Source organism: Peromyscus californicus, unplaced genomic scaffold, assembly GCF_007827085.1.
Source record: "Peromyscus californicus insignis strain IS unplaced genomic scaffold, ASM782708v3 Scaffold_9__1_contigs__length_137607984, whole genome shotgun sequence".
Lineage (NCBI taxonomy): Eukaryota > Metazoa > Chordata > Mammalia > Rodentia > Cricetidae > Peromyscus > Peromyscus californicus.
Window position 1 is genome coordinate 14,128,567 of NW_026294617.1, and position 18,399 is coordinate 14,146,965.

Below are 18,399 nucleotides of genomic sequence, written 5' to 3' on the forward strand. Positions count from 1 at the left end.
TTTCAGAGCTGGGGTAGGTTCTGGTCAAGTCACACAACGTGGTTCTTGGATCCTGTTTGCAAAACTTCCCATGTGTTATGCATCAGGGGGAAAACGCACTTTCTCATTGTTTTTAAAAAAAAGTCTTTGAAAAGTAATCCCAGCACTCAGATGGCCCGAAACGGGGGGGGGGGGGGGGGGGGCACAGTTCCTCTGTGGGTTCAAGGCCACCCTGGGCTGGAGAGACTGCGTCTAAAGCAAACTCCCCCACCAAATTCGCTCAAGTGTCCGGAGTCTTTGCTAACGCCCTGAGGTAAGCGAGCTCGGTCAGGACCAGGTGCTGAGCCGCCTTCGCGAGGAGCGAGGCCCGGGCACCGTGCGAGCACGGCGGCCAACGGCGGGCCGCAGCGCGGCGTTCCCAGGCTCGCCGTGCGGAGAGGCTCCTCCCCGGGACGGCCTGAGGCGAGGCCGCGGGCCCGAGGCTCCACAGGGAGCTCCTGAGGAGAGACTGGTCCTGAGAGCTTCGGCCGGCCACGTGCTCCGGGAGAGCCCGCGCGCCCGCCAGGCCGCGGCTGCTGCCGGGAGGAGCCTGTAGGGAGCGCCGGCGGGCGGGCGGGCGGGCGCGCGGGGCCTGAGGCCAGTGCGGCGCGCCGGGCGGGTCCGCCTCCCTCATTGTGCGCGAGCCGGGACGCGCGGGAGTGGGCGTGGGCGGTGCGGCCCGCCGCAGGGAAGCCGCCCGAGGACCCGCGCAGAGCGGGCGCCGCAAGCCGAGAGCCGGGGAGCGGGCCGGGGAGCGTCCCGCCCTCCTGCCCGCCCCTCCCCCGCGGCGCTCGCCCCTCCCCCCTCCTCCCCTCGCGTTGGAAAGTTTCTAGAATCTCTTCCCGGCGGCCTTTGCGGTTCCAACATGGCGGAGCTGACGGTGGAGGTTCGCGGCTCCAACGGGGCTTTCTACAAGGTGCGGGCCGCGGGGCGGCCGGGGCGGGAGCTGGGCATGGGGAGCGGGGGTCGGGGACGCTGGGGGCCCCGGGGGCCGAGGCGCGGCGGCGGGCGGCGGCGGGGGACAGCCGGCCCGGGCTGCTGGCGTCTGCCCTCGGCGCGGTTTAACGGTCTCGGGGCCCGGGCTCCGTTATGTTTGGAAACAAGGCGGCGGGCGCTGGCTTGCCTCCTGCCCGGGAGCGCCCGGGGTCGAGGTCTCCGGGACGCGGGCGGGCGGGCGGGCGGGCCGGAGCCGCGGGCCGGGGTGCGGGCGCGCCGGCGAGGCCTGGCCGGGCGGGGGGCGCAGACGGCGGCGGGCAGCTCACTGTGACCCCGGGGCGGCCGGGCCTGCCGGGCTGCTCTGCTCCCCGGCTCGCCCGCGGCGCCGTGGCGGACTCCCTGGCCTCGCCGCCGGGGTCGTGCTGCCCCGGGGCCCCGCGGACCCTCGGCGTCCGCGGGGGAAAGCGGACCGGCGGCGGCGGCGGCGGCGGGCCCTGGTGCTTGCGGCCTGGGGAGCGGGCGGCCCCTCCGCCGGGGAGAAAAGCGAGTTGTAGAGGAGGAAGGGTTCAAAGGTGAACCGAGGCCAGGCGGCAGGTGGGAGGGACGCGAGTCTTCACAGCCCTCGGGGAAGGGGGCTTTTGTTTTGAGTTATTTTTCTTTTTTCATCCTCTTTCATGGGCTTCTTTTTGTTTGCTTTGAGAGGAGGCCGTGCATTGCTGTGGAGTCTGGGCCAGGAGACGGAAAGAGTGGCGTGGAGGAATTTGTAAGGGACTTCCATTGCAAAAGGGTGGGGGCCCACCAAGTTGAACACCAAGCCCGAATAGTTTCTTTTTCCCATAGTAACGGCCCCTTCCTTCGCCTTACTCCCTTTTTCCTAAGTGTGCGAGGATCTCAACAAATCAATACAAAACCTCCCCAGCTGTTGTCTGTCAGTCATTCTCTAAGCCAGCATCTCAGATGTTTGAGAGTCTTGGCTATTTTTATGAAGGCCGCCTTCTAGTGCATGAGTATTGTGTGTACGTAGAATGGTTTCGTGCAGGTTTTCATTTCAGCGCATCCTTTATTCCAGAGGATTTTATTTGGTCTTAACGATTTCCTAATTTGCAATGTTTTGTTTTCCCCCTTTTAGCTTGCTGATTAGCTCTGTAGATTTGATTTGTCACGTGGTAATAACATAGGCAGATGCTTGTTGACAAAGGTTGAAAGCTCTAATATATATTTTTAATTTCGTGATTGTGCATTTCCTCAGGTGTCCAACAAAGGAGTTATAGTGATTGTTGAAATCTTTAATATGACCTATTAGCATGTAACTGGCTTCGTCAGTGTCCCAGGTTTAAAACTCGATGTCAACTAATGATCCAAGCATTATCTGAGTACTTACTTTGTTCTTAATGAAATCTAGTGGGTACCTTCTCTGAAAAATTGCAGATATGGTTAACTGAACCACAAGGAATGGAATTAAAAATATTCTTCCTGCCTAGATAAGGTTCATTATCATACATCATCTTTCTCACCTATGGAAAAGTTTCGGTTCTTACTATTATCAGTACAGTTTTTAGGTGATACAGATAAGCATTTCTTTTCCTTGCACATTAAAAGTGTTTTAACAAGTTATTTTGCATTGTGTAGACAGTAGAAAACCACTTCTTTTACTGTATTTTGTGTCAATCTGAAGTACAATACAGTTTGACTTTTTGTAGTTTCTTTGCAATCTTTTGGTGTCTTTTTTTGTTTTTAGTCAGTTCTATCCGTGCTAGAACTCTGAAATATTAGTAATTGATGATGGTTGTATTGAGGATTGAACATAGAACTTTGTACATACTAAGCAAGTGCTTTTTACCATCAAGCTCAGTTTTGACCCTTTTTTTTTTTTTTTTTTTTTTTTGCTTTGAGAGATGGTCTCAGTAAGTTGTCCAGACTGGCCCTGAACTCAACTGTCGTAGTTCATGCTGGCCTTGAACTTGTAATCCTCCTGCTCCAGCCCCTTGGATAGCTAAAATTACAGGTCTGTACTGTAGGGGCCCAGTTTATTGATCCCCTTTCATACTCTACAGTCTGGTTCTCCTTAGACTGGACTGTGCCCATTTTTATTCAGAATAAGATGGGGATTTGAGGAGGTTGGGAAGGACATTAAGCCACTTTTTTTTTTTTTTTTTTTTTTGGTATTTGAACGTTTGCAATTTTTCCTACCATAATCGATTGTGTGTGTACTTTGTAGAAGATAGTTTTCAGGACCCTGGAATATCAAAATGGTAAAGGGGAAAAACCCTAACTGGAATAAACAAAAGGAAATTCTAGATTCGTACTTCGTTATCATGTAATGGATTCATGTCAAATCAGGGATTTGAAGTCCAGTGGTCTGAAATATTTTTATACAGTGAAATTATCCCCTTGGGTTGTGTCTGTCCTCCCTTGCTTTCCCCGAATGTAGGTTTATTAAGGAAAAATGAAGAAGAATCCCCAGGGTGGAAAGGTCTCCCAAGGGGAGGAATGCCTTTTTCTTAACTCATAACTGAGATGACAGGCGTGTATCACCATCATACCTGGCTGAAAAGTTCTTCACACAAAAGCTCATCATTTTCTGGCACTTCAGTTTTTAAAGTGAGGTTAATTTACATACTGCAAAACAGCTTTTGTTTCCTTTTTCCTAAACAAACTTTCTAAATGTTTGGATACATGCGGACACTTGTGTGCAGCCACAACCCCTGCGGGATGAAAGCATAGAATAGTTGCACCATCTTTTACATTTCCCTGTTGTTCGTTCAGCCTCTAGTGTTAACTGTCTTCATAGTTCTGTCTCATCTAGAATTTTGTATGTATAGAAGTAAGCAAAACAGTATGTATTGGTAGAAATATTAAGGCAACTCCACGTAGTTAAAAGGGAGGTTTATTTTGTGGGGTAACTTACAAGTGGTTACAAGGTCCGGGAAAGGTGTAGCACAGTCCAGCGGTGTTCTCTGGAGAACCCTGCTCCATCTACCTCCAGCATCCAGGATCCAGGAACCAAGAGAGCCGGTGGGTCTTCAGGGGTCCTGTCTCAGCCCCGCCTTGTAGGCCTGACAGTTACCGAAGCCTCAATGGAGGTAGTACTTCCAGGTCAAAGCTGGAACAGCTACCCACTACAAGTATGCAGTGTTTGAGCTTGGCTTCAACCAAGCATAGAGGAATTTACTTTTTTCCAGTGTAGAAGATAATAGTGAAGGAATTTTGGAAATGGAAAAAACTAGAAGTAGAAGTTGTTCAGAGAGTCAGGAGCTGTTCACATTTTACTTGTTGTCCTTTTTCTTTTTGTGGTGGTTTTCAGTGTATGGTGATTCTGAAATTCTGAATTCACCACCTGTTAACACACCCTACTTCTGGAAATGCAGGGACACAGGCCTTTGACCCTGTGAATTATCATTTGAGAGTTTGAGAGGCAGCATGGTGCTTTGAGCTTTGTGGTCAATATATTGCCTTGAGGCACTGCTCTTAAACATTGATTAAATGGACTAAAACTTCATAAGTTTAGAGTTAGTGACGAGCTGAAGATTTGAAGATAGTACCCAATGCCATGATAGCCTTTTCTTAAAAAAAAAAAAAATACATATATCGTAGCATGGTAAACATGCTAAACAATATTGCTGCTAACAGTGTGTTTATAATTAGAGCTGTCTGTTTGCAGCTCTCTAAATCTAGGAATGGGAAAGAGTGGGAAGATGATGTAAAACATTTGGTGGCGGTTTGTAATTTGGTATAAAATACCTGTTTCTATCCATTTCTACCTAAAGCAAAGTGCTTTTTTAGAAAACTCAGGTATAATGTATACACGCCTAGCTAAAAGGCCAAAAAGAGATAAGAATGTATATTCTCTAAAGTTTATTCAAACAGAATGGCTTGCTAAGAAGGATACTTAAAACAGTTGTGCATCTGTTGTAACAATCCTGTTTGCGATAAACATGCTTAGTTTTGTTTCCTATTCCAGTGATAAAATACCCTGAAGTTGGAGAAAGGGTTTATTAGGCTCACAGTTCAAGGTTATGACCCATCATTGAGGAAAGTCAAGGCAGCAGGAACTTATTCATCTTATCCTACCACATCTAGTGAGGAGTAGAGAACAGTGAATTAATGCATGTATGTCTGTGCTCAGCTCCTTTCTCTACTCCTCCCTGGCCACCCACAGTAGGTGAGTCTTCCAGCTACTCAGAATAGTCCCTCACAGACATACCCGTAGACCTTACTAATCTAGACAGTGTTTTCATTGAGACTGTTCCTGGGTAATTTCTAGGTTGTCTAAAATTGATAAACTAAAACCAACTGTCACAAACTCCATTACCCCAAAATAAATCTTGCACCCATTTTCATCATTAACATGCTTTTCAGCTGATGTTTATGACACTAAACTTTGAGGTTTCTGGTTTGAAAAGAGCCTTTGGACTCCTGTGATTCTCTTGTTTTAGTCTCTGGAATAACTTTGCAAGTGTCATGCCCAACCCAGTGACATGAAATTTTGTAATGTCACTGCATTGTAGAGTTTTGGGCTGAACATAAAATGGTTTTATGGTAGTTGCACTTGCAGCTTTAATGCTTTATGTCTGAGGTGTATACTGCCACATTAAATAAGTTTTAAGTAGACGTTGAGCAAGTCACTCAATTTTTGGCTCTTGTGGAGGAATTTTTCTGTCTGTACAGGTGAAATGAAATTTGGGGCCTTTTCTATAGTAAGTACATGGAATTAATTACATTTAGAGCTCTTTGCTTTAACTATATAATTTACACATCTCCAAGTATTGTAATAGATCCATAATTAATTCCTTATTTAACTTACCATTAAAAGTAAAAATTGAGGTCAATAATGAAGTTGTGAAGTAGGTATTTTATCACTAATGACGAACTAAATTAGCAGTGAAGAAGTGGTGTGCTAAGGGCATAAATGACTTTTCAGTGAGTACAAAATCTTAGTTGAAAGCCAGGCCTGGTGGCACATGCCTGAAATTCCAGCACTTGAGAGGCAGAGGCAGGAACATCAGCATTCTAGGTCAGAAAAAGAACAGTAGCTGGAGAGATGAATCAGCGGGTTAAGGTGCTTGCTTGCTGCCAACCCTGACAATCTATGAGTTTAATCCAGGCAGTCCACATGAAGGAAAGAGAATAGATTTCCTCAAGTTCTCCTCTAACCTTGGACTAGGCTGGCCTCAATCCCACAGATTCTCCTGCCTCTGCCTCTGGAGAGTGCTGGGATGCACGCACAAATAAACAATACATTTTTTTTTTTTTTTTTAAATTTCAGGCCAGTGTATGCTAAACTAGTGACGCTTATACAACCATGTCAACCAACTCCCTCACCAACTGAGGGAGAAATGGTAGCTACCTTTGTATTAGATAGAGCTCTTTGTTAAGATATATAGATTCAGATATAATATGATTTTGAGTTGTAAGTATTTAAAATATGGCTTCTGTAAATGTTAAAATTTAAGTGGAAATGAATGGTCTCAATCACTTTAGGGTTTTGAGATAGAGTTTTATGTAACTTTGGCTTTGAATTTGCAATCCTGCCTTACCTACTGAATATTGGTTGGGATTATAGGCCTGTACAACCATACCCAATTTACAATTTTTATTTTGTTCAGCATTAGTGGCCAAATGTGGCTGTTTATAAGGGGGAAAGAAACTGGAGGCTTGTTATTTTGAGATAGGGTCTGGAATATTTCAAGATGGCTTGGAACTTGCTATATGTTTAGCTCAGACTACCCTTGAATAAATGATTTTCCTGTCTCTGCTTCTCCAGTGCTGGAATTATAGGCATGCACCACTGTACCTGACTATTGGATGATTCATTTTTTAAAAATACATAAATACCCGTGGTTTCATTTTTTTTATTTATAGGAGAAATACATAGTAAAGCATCTGAAGACAAAAGCTATAAGAACTGTCTAGAAATAGATAAGGCTCGACTGTTTTTCTTTATGTACCTATATATTTATGTGTCATGTTTGTGTGTCTTTTGTAAGAGAATAGCTTGACAGCCTGTTACTAGATGTTCTTTTAAGGTTCCACATGTATTTCCTGCATACTCAGGGATTTCATGAGGTAAGGTTTTGTGTGGGTTTTTTTATTTTTGAGACGGTCTCACTGTGTAGCACTGGCTGGTCTGGAACTCATTATAGATGTGTTAATCTGGTAATCACAGATCCACTTGCCCCTTCCTCTGGAATGATGGGATATAAAGGTGTATCCTGCCAAACCTGGTCCATGAGGTATGCACTTACTCATTTTATATTCAAGGAATGATGATATAGTTTGTCCAAGATTATGCTGTATCTTAAGTGGTATTTAGCTCTGTTTTTCACTTCCAGTTGCTTAGTTTATGATACTTTCTTAAACTTCTTGAAAGGATAGTTTTGAGCAATGGACTTTGTATGTGTTTAAATGTGGGTAAGTGCCACAGGCACCAGTGTAGAGGCCCAAAAGCCAACTTTGTGGAGTCACTTCTTCAGGCCTCTAAGCTTGTGTGGCAAGTGCCTTTACAGCCATCTTGTGAGCCTGAATTTAACTAGATTATGACTTAGTGATTGCGTTTTCTGTCACACTATTAAGAATGATTCTTAGTTTTGTAGTGGTAGTTGAGGTTTTAGTTTGTTCATCTGCAGTCTGAGATAGTTGTATTTTTCTGACATTTGTGAAAGTTGATGAACATTGAGAAGTTGGGTGAGTTTACTAGAGCCTGTCTAGCTCTAACAACAGCCTGCACTTTGAATTCAGATTGCTTCTTAGATGCTTCTTGGAGGTCGAACACATGCATTTCTAATTTCGTTTCTACCATACTGAGACAAATAGTAAACACCATTTGGGGAAATCAGAAGCCCTATTGCAGCTCCATAAATCAGGTTGATTCATAATTCCTAGTCTGGTTTTGCCTCCCTGGAGCTTATTTTCTTTAACTGTTATTTAGTAGTTTCTCCCCTACCCCCCATACTATGTTTTGAGGTAGGTCGTTTAAACTTGCTATGTGGACGAAAATGGTTTTGCATTTCTAATCTTCCTGCTTCTGATTCCTAAGTGTTGGGATTATAGGTTTGTGCTATGATGCCCAGCTGTATGGTGTGATTTTCTTAAGCATAAATAGGTAGTTCTCAAAATTATTACTAGTTGTAAATTATTAATAAGGTAGGAATGTGAAGGACTGAATTGGGATGATTGCTGCAAAAAAGAATGAAGCTGATTTCTATCACTTACTTTCTAAGAATGTGCTCCTTTTCCAAAATGGTAGTTAGCAGCCACTGAACTGAAATACTCTAGTCAGAATTGAGGTAGTTTGAAAAAGAATACAAAACATTAACAGTTTTAAAAATACTAATTACATATTGAAATAATACTTTGGGCATATTGGGTTTTAAGTATGTTAAAATAGCACCTGTTTTCATTTAATATGGCTATATTACGTTACGTACACTATTCATATTTTATTTCTGTGGGATGGTTACATCTTCCACAGTTGTTCACCTTTGTGTTACTGAGTATGTAAATTACTTTAAAATACTTGAAAATGCACATATTTGTTTAAATGAACTGCTTGTTCAGAATTTTTCCTGGCCATGCTAGAAGTGGAACTCTGAGCCTTGCCCATACTGGGCTTTATCTCCAGCCCTCAAGTAACGTTCTTATGATCCAGCATCTCAGTAATTTTGCACTTAGTATTTTTGAATATCAAGACTTTAAAAGAGCTTTTGGGGGGTGGCGGGTGCTTAGCTAATGAAGAGGAACAATTTGCTGAGGCAGCTTTTCTAGGACTGGGTTTTCAAAATACTAGCTGGAATATAACAAAATTAAGCAATGAAAGCAGAGCATTGCTTTGTTAATCTGAACATCTATGCATGTGTGTATATCGTTTTATAATTCATTTGTCTTTCTATTAGATTGAAAGCCATGGTAAAATTGAACTATCATTAATTCTCACATTGTATTAATAGTGCATATCTGTTCATTTGTTCACTGCAAACACAGTTATGGTATCAGATTTTAAAAAAAAAAACTATTCCTTTTTGCTTCACCCTTACTATGTTTGCACATTTGTTTTGGGACTGGAGAGTTCTTGGTAATAATGATCAAGTTTGCAGTAGTAGCTTCAGTATATATTTGAATAAATAAAAAAAATTGGTCTTGGTTTCTGGGCACAGGTAATTTGTTGTGTCATCTTAGTAGTTCTCTGTAAGTTACATCTTTTTGATTTGGTTCAAATTGAACGTTTTAAATGGCTTTTTTAGGTTATCTATTGATCTGGTCACAAATTCTCATACTGCCACAACTTTATGGTGCACACAGGGGTAACTGGAACTTTGGTGCTTTGCAACAGGAAAGTTAGGGGAGTTTTGGGTAGCCATGTGGAATCATTAAGTCATTTTATTTCAAGCGCTTTTCAAGCAGTGGTAGATGTCCATATGGTCTTGTCCTCATGGCCTTGTATCTAGAACAGTTAAGTGCTCAGTGCTGATGCACAGGCTGTTGTTATTATTTTTGTTTGCTTGCTTGTTCTCAGGATCCAAACCAGGACCTCATGCAACTAGCAAGCAGTCTGTCAATGAGCCACACAGCCAGCTCATGAAGGGTTGCTTTAGAAAGTTTTTTTCTTTACTAGAATTTGTTCAGTAATGATGTAATTCTGTAGTAATGTTTGCAGACTTTATTTATAGAGTACGTATTCATTGATTTTAAGTAATTTTTACTTAGATTTGTTATGAAGCTCTTTCAAAATAAATTGTTTAAAATAAGAATTTCTTTTGAAAAAAGAGGTTCACTATGTTGTCTGGTCTCAAACTCCTGGACCCACGTGATATCTTCTAAGCTCCTCCACCTTCCTAACCGCTGGGGATATAGGCTGCTGTGCTTGACTAAAGACAGAAAATTTTGTTGTTAAAAATTAGGGTTTCACTATGTAGTCCAGGCTGGCCCCTTAACTCATGGTCCTCCTATCTCATCTTTACAAATTGCTGGGATTACATGCCCAACAACACATGTTTTAAAAGATAAGACACCTGTGTATATCAGTGTTCACATACAATCTTTACATGTGTAATTTATTATTGGTGTGATGTACAAATTGGATTCAGTCGAAATGTTTTCCTTCTTTATTCCTCCTGGTGGTGGTTTGTAGCACGAATCTTAAAAGGGTCTTATTAATAAAACAAACCTGAAGCCAGGTATTAGGGTGAATGCTGGAAGATCAGAGAAACAGAACAAGCCACAGCTTCCTCACCTCACCAGTTCCTCAGCTGATCCTGTTTCCTCAGACTGGAAACCTCTGAGTCCTCATCCAAATGGATCTCAGCTGAACTGTTGCTCAAAAGCCTGAAAGCTTAGTCAGGCAAAAAGCTTCTAGCTTCTGGTCTTCACGCCTTATCTTTCTGCTTTCTGCCATCACTCCCTGGGATTAAAGGCTCACTTTCTGGGATTAAAGGTGTGTGTCACGGTGTCTGGCTGTTTCCAGTGTGGCCTTGAACTCACAGAGATCCAGAGGGATTTCTGCCTCTGGAATGCTAGGATTAAAGGTGTGAGTGCCACCACTTTCTAGCCTCTGTATCTAGTGGCTGTTCTGTTCTTTGACCCCAGATAAGTTTATTAGGGTGCACAATATTTTGGGGAACACAATACCACCACAGTGGTTGGTGTTTTTTGTTTCCCCCATTTCAGGTAACCCTGCCAATAGCCAGATAGGTAACCTTGCTTATAGCCAGATAAATGTGACTCCAGCTCTATGCTCAGCATTATGTATGGATGTACATTCAGAAACAAATGTAGGGGTTTTCAGTACGCCTATAAAAAAACTGGAATCATGTACTTAACCTTTTGCATACAGTATAATTTGTAGTGATTACATAATTGTAAGAGTAAAATTCAGACATTCGTCATTAATCACCCTCCAATATCTGTGTTTCCATTGGGTAGATTTCAAAGAAAGCAGTAGTTTAGGGACTAGGGAGATGGTTCAGTGGATAAAGTGCTTGCCGCGGAAATGTAAGAACCAGAGTCTGGAAATTCAGCACCTATATAAATGCTGAGTGGGCATGGCAGTCTGCCTGTAATCCCAGTACTCAGAAGACACAGTCTGGTGAATCCTAGAGGGTAAGCTGCCTGTCCAGAGTAATTGAATTGATGAGCTCTAGGTTCAAGTGAGAGAGAGACCTTGGCTTAGTGAATAAGGTAGAGAATGATTAAAGGAAGATAACCTTATGTCAGCTTCTGGTCTTCATGGGCATTGCCCACTCACATACATGCATGCATGCATACAACATACATGCAGAAAATAATAGTGTATTTTAGAACGGAACTTAACTGCAGAAAACAAAATAGCCTCTAATATTAAGTACTTTTTCTTTTTAAAGACAACTATATTTTTTTCACCAGTTGATAGCTCTTCCTCTTTACTACGTCCCAGCCAGAAAAATGTTGACTTGCCTTTTGGATTTGTTCTTCTACAGTTTGCCTGGCCTCTTGTCGGTTTTTCTATTGGGATGTCTTTTTTCAGTTGTTGAAATCTGTATATTTGTGGATATTAACTCTTGACTTAATGTAAAAGTGCATTCCCACAAAGATAGGCATCTGTGCAAGCACCAGCTATTTAAATAATAAGCAGTAGCTTAATAGTTTGAAAGAGTTTATTTGCACATGGAGGAAATAAGTACCTGTTCATAGCTTTCTACTTCCAGGCTTGGAATGAGTATCATCTGGCATCCAGGATGGCTGGATTCACCCCTTGAATTGTTTCACAAAACCTTGGGTGCCCTAGGAAGACTCACAAAAGGCTTAGAAGTGGGAGAATTATGACTTGCTTGTTGTGAAATAAAACTAGCCAAGGAATATTATTTCTTGGGTTCTCTGGTTTATTTATCACATGCTGCATAGTAGAGTTGACACAGTTTTAATGGTGAAACGTCTATATCGTAGTGTCACTATTCAGTGAAGTTCTTTTTTCCTTGTCTTGATAAGGTATTTTTTTCCTCCTGTATCTCTGACTATATAGACAGTCCAGAAATGTAAAGTGTTTTGAGTCATAAATTAGTAGACACTGAAGATTAAAGGGAGGTTTACTGCAGTATTTTGGAAGTAAAAGAGCAGTAGCATGAAGTGCTCCGTGGCATAGCATTGAGTATTAGGGTATGGTACCTCAGTGTAAAGAAGCTCCAATCTTTTGCAAGTTGTTTCTTTGTTTTGTTTCCTTTTTACATAAAGTTTTGTCCAGGTCTTGGAAGGCATAAGACAGTTTCAGTTGAGGTTCTCATGTGAGAACACTTAGATAGTATTATTTTAGAAGTGTGAGAAAGGTGTTAATTCATTACACACAGTGGATTGGATGCCTGACTGCATTGGGCTATATTGGAACTCTGATTATAAAAGATAGCTGTTTTTCCTTTCAGAAAATTCAATACATGTGTACATGTAGGGTAGGAAACTACAACATGATATTCTAAGTGTGTGCATCTTTGTTTGTTTTGTTTTTCGAGACAGGGTTTCTCTGTGTAGCTTTACGCCTTTGCTGGATCTCGCTCTATAGACCATGCTGGCCTTGAACTCACAAAGATCCCTCTGCCTCTGCCTCCTGAGTGCTGGGATTAAAGGCGTGCGCCACCACCGCCCGGCAACTGTGTGCATCTTGATCTGAAGTGTAAGCCATGGTCAAGAGATTAAAATAGTTGAGCTAGGTTTAGAGTCCAGGGAGTCATTTAGGTGTGGTAACTCAAGCCTGGGAGCTTAGCTCTTGAAAAGCTGAGGTGGGGAGGTTTCTGCAAGTTCAAATCCAGCCTGAGATTGCAGAATGAGATCTTAAAAAGCAACAACTAACCCAGAGGAATAGGTTGTTTCCACATATAAGTTTGGATGTTTTGTGAGAGATCCATGCCATTTTATTGTACCTTAAAATGATACCAGCTGTAAGAGAGAACTACTCTGGGGATTGGTTATCTTTTAGTACTTACAGGGAACAGCCTTTAATTTAGATACCTAAAATAGGAAACGCAGACTAAATACCTTGCTTGACGCACCATTAAACAGTTTGTTTTCAGCATGTCCTCTTCAGTGCTTTGAAGATCATTGTTGGAAAAATATTTTAAAAGAGTGCTCTTATTATTGCCAGGATCTCTTGAATGACTTTTCACTCTCTCTGCAAGTATTGATGCTGGTACTTTCTTGATTTTTATCATATATCAACAACTTTCTACTAAGAAGCCTCAGTCCTTCCTTAGAATGGTACTTCATTGGTTTACTGACTCAAGTGATACAGAAAAATTCCAAGCAAACCAAGTCTGAGCATGCCTAAGTGGTGACATGTGGTTGTCAGCTATTCTAAGATGCCCTCATTTTTAAGAAGCATCCTGGTTTCAGAGACGCTGGATTGTCAGAATTGAGTCTGGAAGTTACACAGGAGTTGGAAAATGAACCTTTGAACAGACCATTAATTGCCAAAAGCCTGGCAAGTCATAATCCAAAGCAGTTCCACCAATTCAAGAACAGAAGCTAGTCTTGTGTAAACTATGCCAGCAGTGGTCTTTAACTGATAGGATGAAAGGGAAAGACTACAGTAGCTTCTGACACTGAGCCTAGTGCTTTTAGTAGAGAAGTTAATTTGGTTTTAGAACTCTTACTTCACCACAAGTTTGCTTTAAGTCAGGAACTGAGCCTTGAATGAAGTGTTTTTAATTACCTTTAATAAGAAGTCAAATACATAAAATTATTTCTGTTGCACCAAATCTAGAAAAAGTTAAAATTTCATGCCAGTAACAAACATGACAAAAAAGCCAATTACTAAACGTGTAAGACTATTTCATTGTTTGAAGGTAATAGTAGTGTCAGTCTGAAAATGTGAACTGGAGACTAGATTTGTGACAGGTTCCATGTTTACCCATGATGACTTAACATTTTTTGAATGATATATTTTTGCTTTTAAAATCACTATTAACAATTATTTTAAGAAACGATCTCACTGTGTAGACCTGGATAGCCTAGAGCTTCCTATGTAGTTGAGGCTGGCCTGAACTCGCAGAGATCTTCCTACTTCTCTGTCTCCTGAATGTTGAGATTGAAAGTGTATGTCATTACACCTGACTAGTTTTTATTTTTAATTAATTGATTGATTTATAATTTTTTGGTTTTGAGATAGGGTATCTATGTAGCTTTACCTGTCCTTGAACTTGATGTTTAGACTGGGCTGGCCTTGGGATTAAAGGTACGTGCCACTATACATGGCTTGTTTCTATTTTTAATTATGTATGTGTGCATATTTGTGGGAATGTGTATGTGAGTGCAGGTTCCTGGGGAGGCCAGAGGCGTTGGATCCCATTGGAACTGCTCCTAAATTTTAAAATTACATTTGTGCATGTGCTCAGGCCAGAGGACTTTTCAGAAGTTAGCTTTCTTCTCCTGGGAGTTGGGGGTGGCTTCCTAAGATAGAACTCTGGTGGGCAGGCTTGGCAGCAAGTGCCTTTCTTTACCCATTGAGTCATTTGCCTGCTCAACCAATGAGGATTTTGAATAGATTGAAATTTAAAGATCAGAACCACTGTAGGATAACCACTATAGGAAGCTGGAGATGGCTAAGCAGTCAAGATTGCTTCCTAGTCTTGCAGAGGACCTGGATTTGGTTCTTAGAACCCATGTGGCAGTTCACAACCACTTGTAACTCTTCTTTCAGCAGACCCAGTGCCCTCTTCTGGCCTCTGTGGGCTTCTGCATGCACATGAGGCACACATATTCATTCAGACTCACACATACACACAAAAAATAAGCAAGTATTTAACACGATACACAAATCACTTTTATTTTTTTTTTTAAATTAAGGATTAGGCCAAGGCCTGGTTTCCTCTTTAGGAAGTTGTATTTGTTTTTGCTCTTTCCTTTGCTGCTAGTAGTTTGTTTTGCAGTAGAAAACTTAGATATAACAAGAAACTTTAAAATTTGAGTTTCTCTAGAATGTAAGTCTAGTATTTTTTGATCTCGGCTACTATTCTAAGCTCCATTTTGAAGCTGTTTAGTTCCTGATTATATATAGTTGGTGGTTTGTTTGCAGAGAGCTTTGGTGTTTTATTTCTGTTTCCCCTTTTGTAAGGAGTGTAAATTAGTTTGTAGTGGGTTGCATAAGTGGAAGGCATTTGGTGGGTTCTTAAACAACCAAAAGTTAATAGATGAGCATGAAGTCAGTTACTTTACAGTCAAGAACTTTTGTAGGTCCTATAATGCTCCAAATGGATTTGGCAGTGGCCCTGGCCTGGGAGCAGGAGACACTGCTGCATACTGCCATCTGCTGCAGCCTGAGAGTTCTTTTAAGAGACCTGACTGAGTTAAGAGATTATTAGGAAGAGATGTTAACACAGGCTGTTAATACAAAGGTGCTCAAGGAAACTAGGAGATGTACCAAAGTGAGGGTGCGGGCTTCTTGAGAGAGTCTCAGCAGGAGAGAGAGACATAATTTTGGTAGCTCTCAAGTTACCTTGATGCTAAGATGTATCTATTAAAGGGATGCCAAGATCCCTTCCCTCATTCCCAATCTCTTTCAGAAAATGAGGTTATAAAGTGTCTCTGGAGGTACTTTGGATGGGATTATAGCCTGATAAGGTAAAAATCATACATCTTAAGGTTCTCATAAGAGAGTGTAGATTTATCCTCTGTAAAGTGGAGTTTTTGTGAGACACTTCCAGAATTGCATGTTTACAGTTGAAAAAAGAGGATAGCTGTATTGGTCATACATATCTTAAGGCATTAAGCATAATTCTTTGCTATATGCAGGCAACCTTCTTAGCAAATGTTAATTGGGCTGGAATTCTTTACTCTTAGCTGGCCAGAAATTGATCAAGCTGACGGTTTCTTCCCTTTTTCATGTCTCCTTAATTTCCCTGTCCTCTTCTGCCTCTTGTTTAGTGGCAATGTATCAAAAGGGTGCATCTCTACAGCCTTTTTATTTTTGTTTTGGTGAGGGGGCTGGTTACTAAGGAACTCCCTTAACTAACCAAAGATGACCTTGAGCATCTGATACCTGACCCCCTGTCTCTTAAGATTTATAGATTTTTTCGTGCATAGTAGCTGTAGCAAAACCTCAACTATGTTGATCAGTATTTTAAACATTAAAGTTTATTTTAAGGGAACATAATTGTGCTTTCTTGTTATGAATTGGGTTTTGGCAATTTGTTCAGTGATTATGAAAGTCTTAACCATTTCTACTGGTAGTATAGGTATCAGATTTAGTCCTCATTTTGCTCCTTTATGGAAAGAGCTCTTGAATGAGATTTTTTTTTTTTTTTAAACTATGTATAACCTCCCAGGGAGTGAAACTTTGGGCTTGTGTTAAATATGTTTTGCTGCAGTTGTGTCTTTCTCTAAAATGAGAGGTCTGAAAGGTTCATAGATTAATTAACTTTTTTGGAACCAAGGTTTACAAATCATTTGTTCTGCTTAACATTAGACTTTTAAACTCGGAAAATTTACCATGACTCCTGGGTGTGGGACCCTTCTTTATGAACTGATGGGACCAAGTTGAAAACTTTTCTGTTTATATTCTGTAATTTCAAAACGATATTTTGAGTGTACATTCTGTGTTGTACTGTGTTCTCTCTTTAAGCCATTATGCTTCCACCTCAAAATTGCCAGGTACCTTAGGCAGATGATTTGAAAACTGAAGAAAAGTTGTATATTCATGAAACGGGGAAGCAGGAGGGAAAAACAGCAAAGGTAGAATAAATTGTAACACAGGTAACATCCTAGAAGTTCTGTATATTAAACCTTTATTTTCCTCCTCTAAATGAACTGTTCCCTCTCACTGATGTTTTTACTGACTGGAGAATAACGCTCAGTTCACAGTTGAAACCACCCTCCTGTTCTGTTCTTTGTGATTATCATGGCTCATTTTTAAGTAGGGGTATGTGTGTGCTTGTCTTTTAAAATTTTTTATTAGAAAGGACTCCTTACACTGGACTATGAGTAATTAATTCACTCACAGTCACTCATGTTTTCCCCCAGATATTTAATTTTATTTTCTCCACCCCTTTTTTTGCTTTGGTTCACTCTGACTTCAAGCTCACTATGTAGTCTAGACTGTCCTTAAACTCATTACTCTCTTGCCTCGGCATCTTGAACATTGGGAATATAGGTACGTGCTGTCACTCCTGGCAGAATTTTTAAGTCGTTTAGCCATTTATTTTGTGACGACAAATTTTTGGTGGTGCTGAAAATTAAGTACAGGGACTTAACACAACTAAACAAGCACTCTACCATTGAGTTAGAGTTTCCATCCCTGGGTTATTTTGAGAACTAGATCCTTTTAGTCTTGGTTGGCTTTGAACCTGCTCTGCTTCCTAAATACTGGTATTACAGTCCTTGCGCCACCACACCCAGCTTCATTTTTCCATAATAAATAACCAAACATTCCAATACCACTTAAAAACAATCCATTCTTTTCCCATTTTAAAATTCTTCTATAAAGCTACACGTTGTGGCACATGCTTTTAATACCAGTACTTGGTAGACAGAAGCAGGCAGATCTCTGTGAACTTGAGGTTCCAGGATAGCTGGGACTACATGCCACCCCCCCCTTCTTCTAAATAACTGACTTGTTAGAGAAGCATTTTTGTAGTCTGTGTTCTATATTTTAAAATGTCTTCCCCTGTCATGATCATTGAGTTTTAAAGTAGACATTATTATTTATTTAGTATATTCTTGTTACCTATGGGCTCCCTCTCCACAATTAAAAAGTGCTTTGTTTTTGAGAGAAGACTTCGGTTAGTATTTTTTCCCCAACAGATCTTCTATTGCTGTTGTTAGTGGAAGCCTTTTGTCCCTTTTCTTTTCCAGCCGCTCATTGTTTACATGTTACAAAGTACATTGGTTGTTGGTTAGCTTGCAGACACACTGACTTACTAATTTTTTTTTCATTAATTCTTATTTAAGGTGAATTGCCACAAGTTTGAGGCTTCTAGGGCTCAGTGGCAATTATCAGGCCAGCAGCAGTTACTTAGCAAGACTACTTGAAAACGATAACAAAAATTACTGGTCCTGTATTGAACTAAATTTTATAGCGATCTAGAGATTAGAAATAGCTTATAGAATAGAATTAGCCATAGCTTAGTATACATACAGACCTTGGGAGAGTGGGCAGGAGGAAGCTACTGATTGGTAAGTCACTTAATAGTCTTACAGCTTGTCATACTGTGTTCTAGTGAGTAATAAATAGTCCCATCTGCTACTTTCTCTGAGACTGTTCAGTTGCAAAGATTTTTTTCTAGGGTTGTACTAGCTTGCTGTTTGGTTTTCCTTCTGCTGGTTTATGTTTTGTAGTCTTTAGTTTGTTAATTGATAGTAGACATTTAGATATTGCTCTTTTAAACTGCTTTGTTACTTAACAAGCAGTTGCAATTTTTATCTTTGTCTTTCGTGAGTTATCTTGGCATGAACTTTAGTGTTAAATAGATTTTTTTTTGTTTTTTGTTTTTC

General features: G+C 41.1%; 1 protein-coding gene across 5 annotated transcripts in view; it reads left to right on the forward strand.

Moving 5' to 3' along the window:
• Positions 1-814: 814 nt before the first annotated feature.
• The window catches only part of Fxr1 (FMR1 autosomal homolog 1), a 54,725-nt gene continuing 37,140 nt past the window's right edge, over positions 815-18,399 (forward strand). For 2 of the 5 annotated variants that reach the window (XM_052732288.1, XM_052732290.1), the window contains exon 1: positions 817-934. In XM_052732288.1, the coding sequence (XP_052588248.1) occupies positions 884-934 (51 nt within the window). In that variant the 5' untranslated portion in view covers positions 817-883. Of the gene's footprint in view, positions 935-18,399 lie in introns of all 5 variants that reach the window. The other 3 variants (XM_052732286.1, XM_052732287.1, XM_052732289.1) reach the window with 3 other exon arrangements.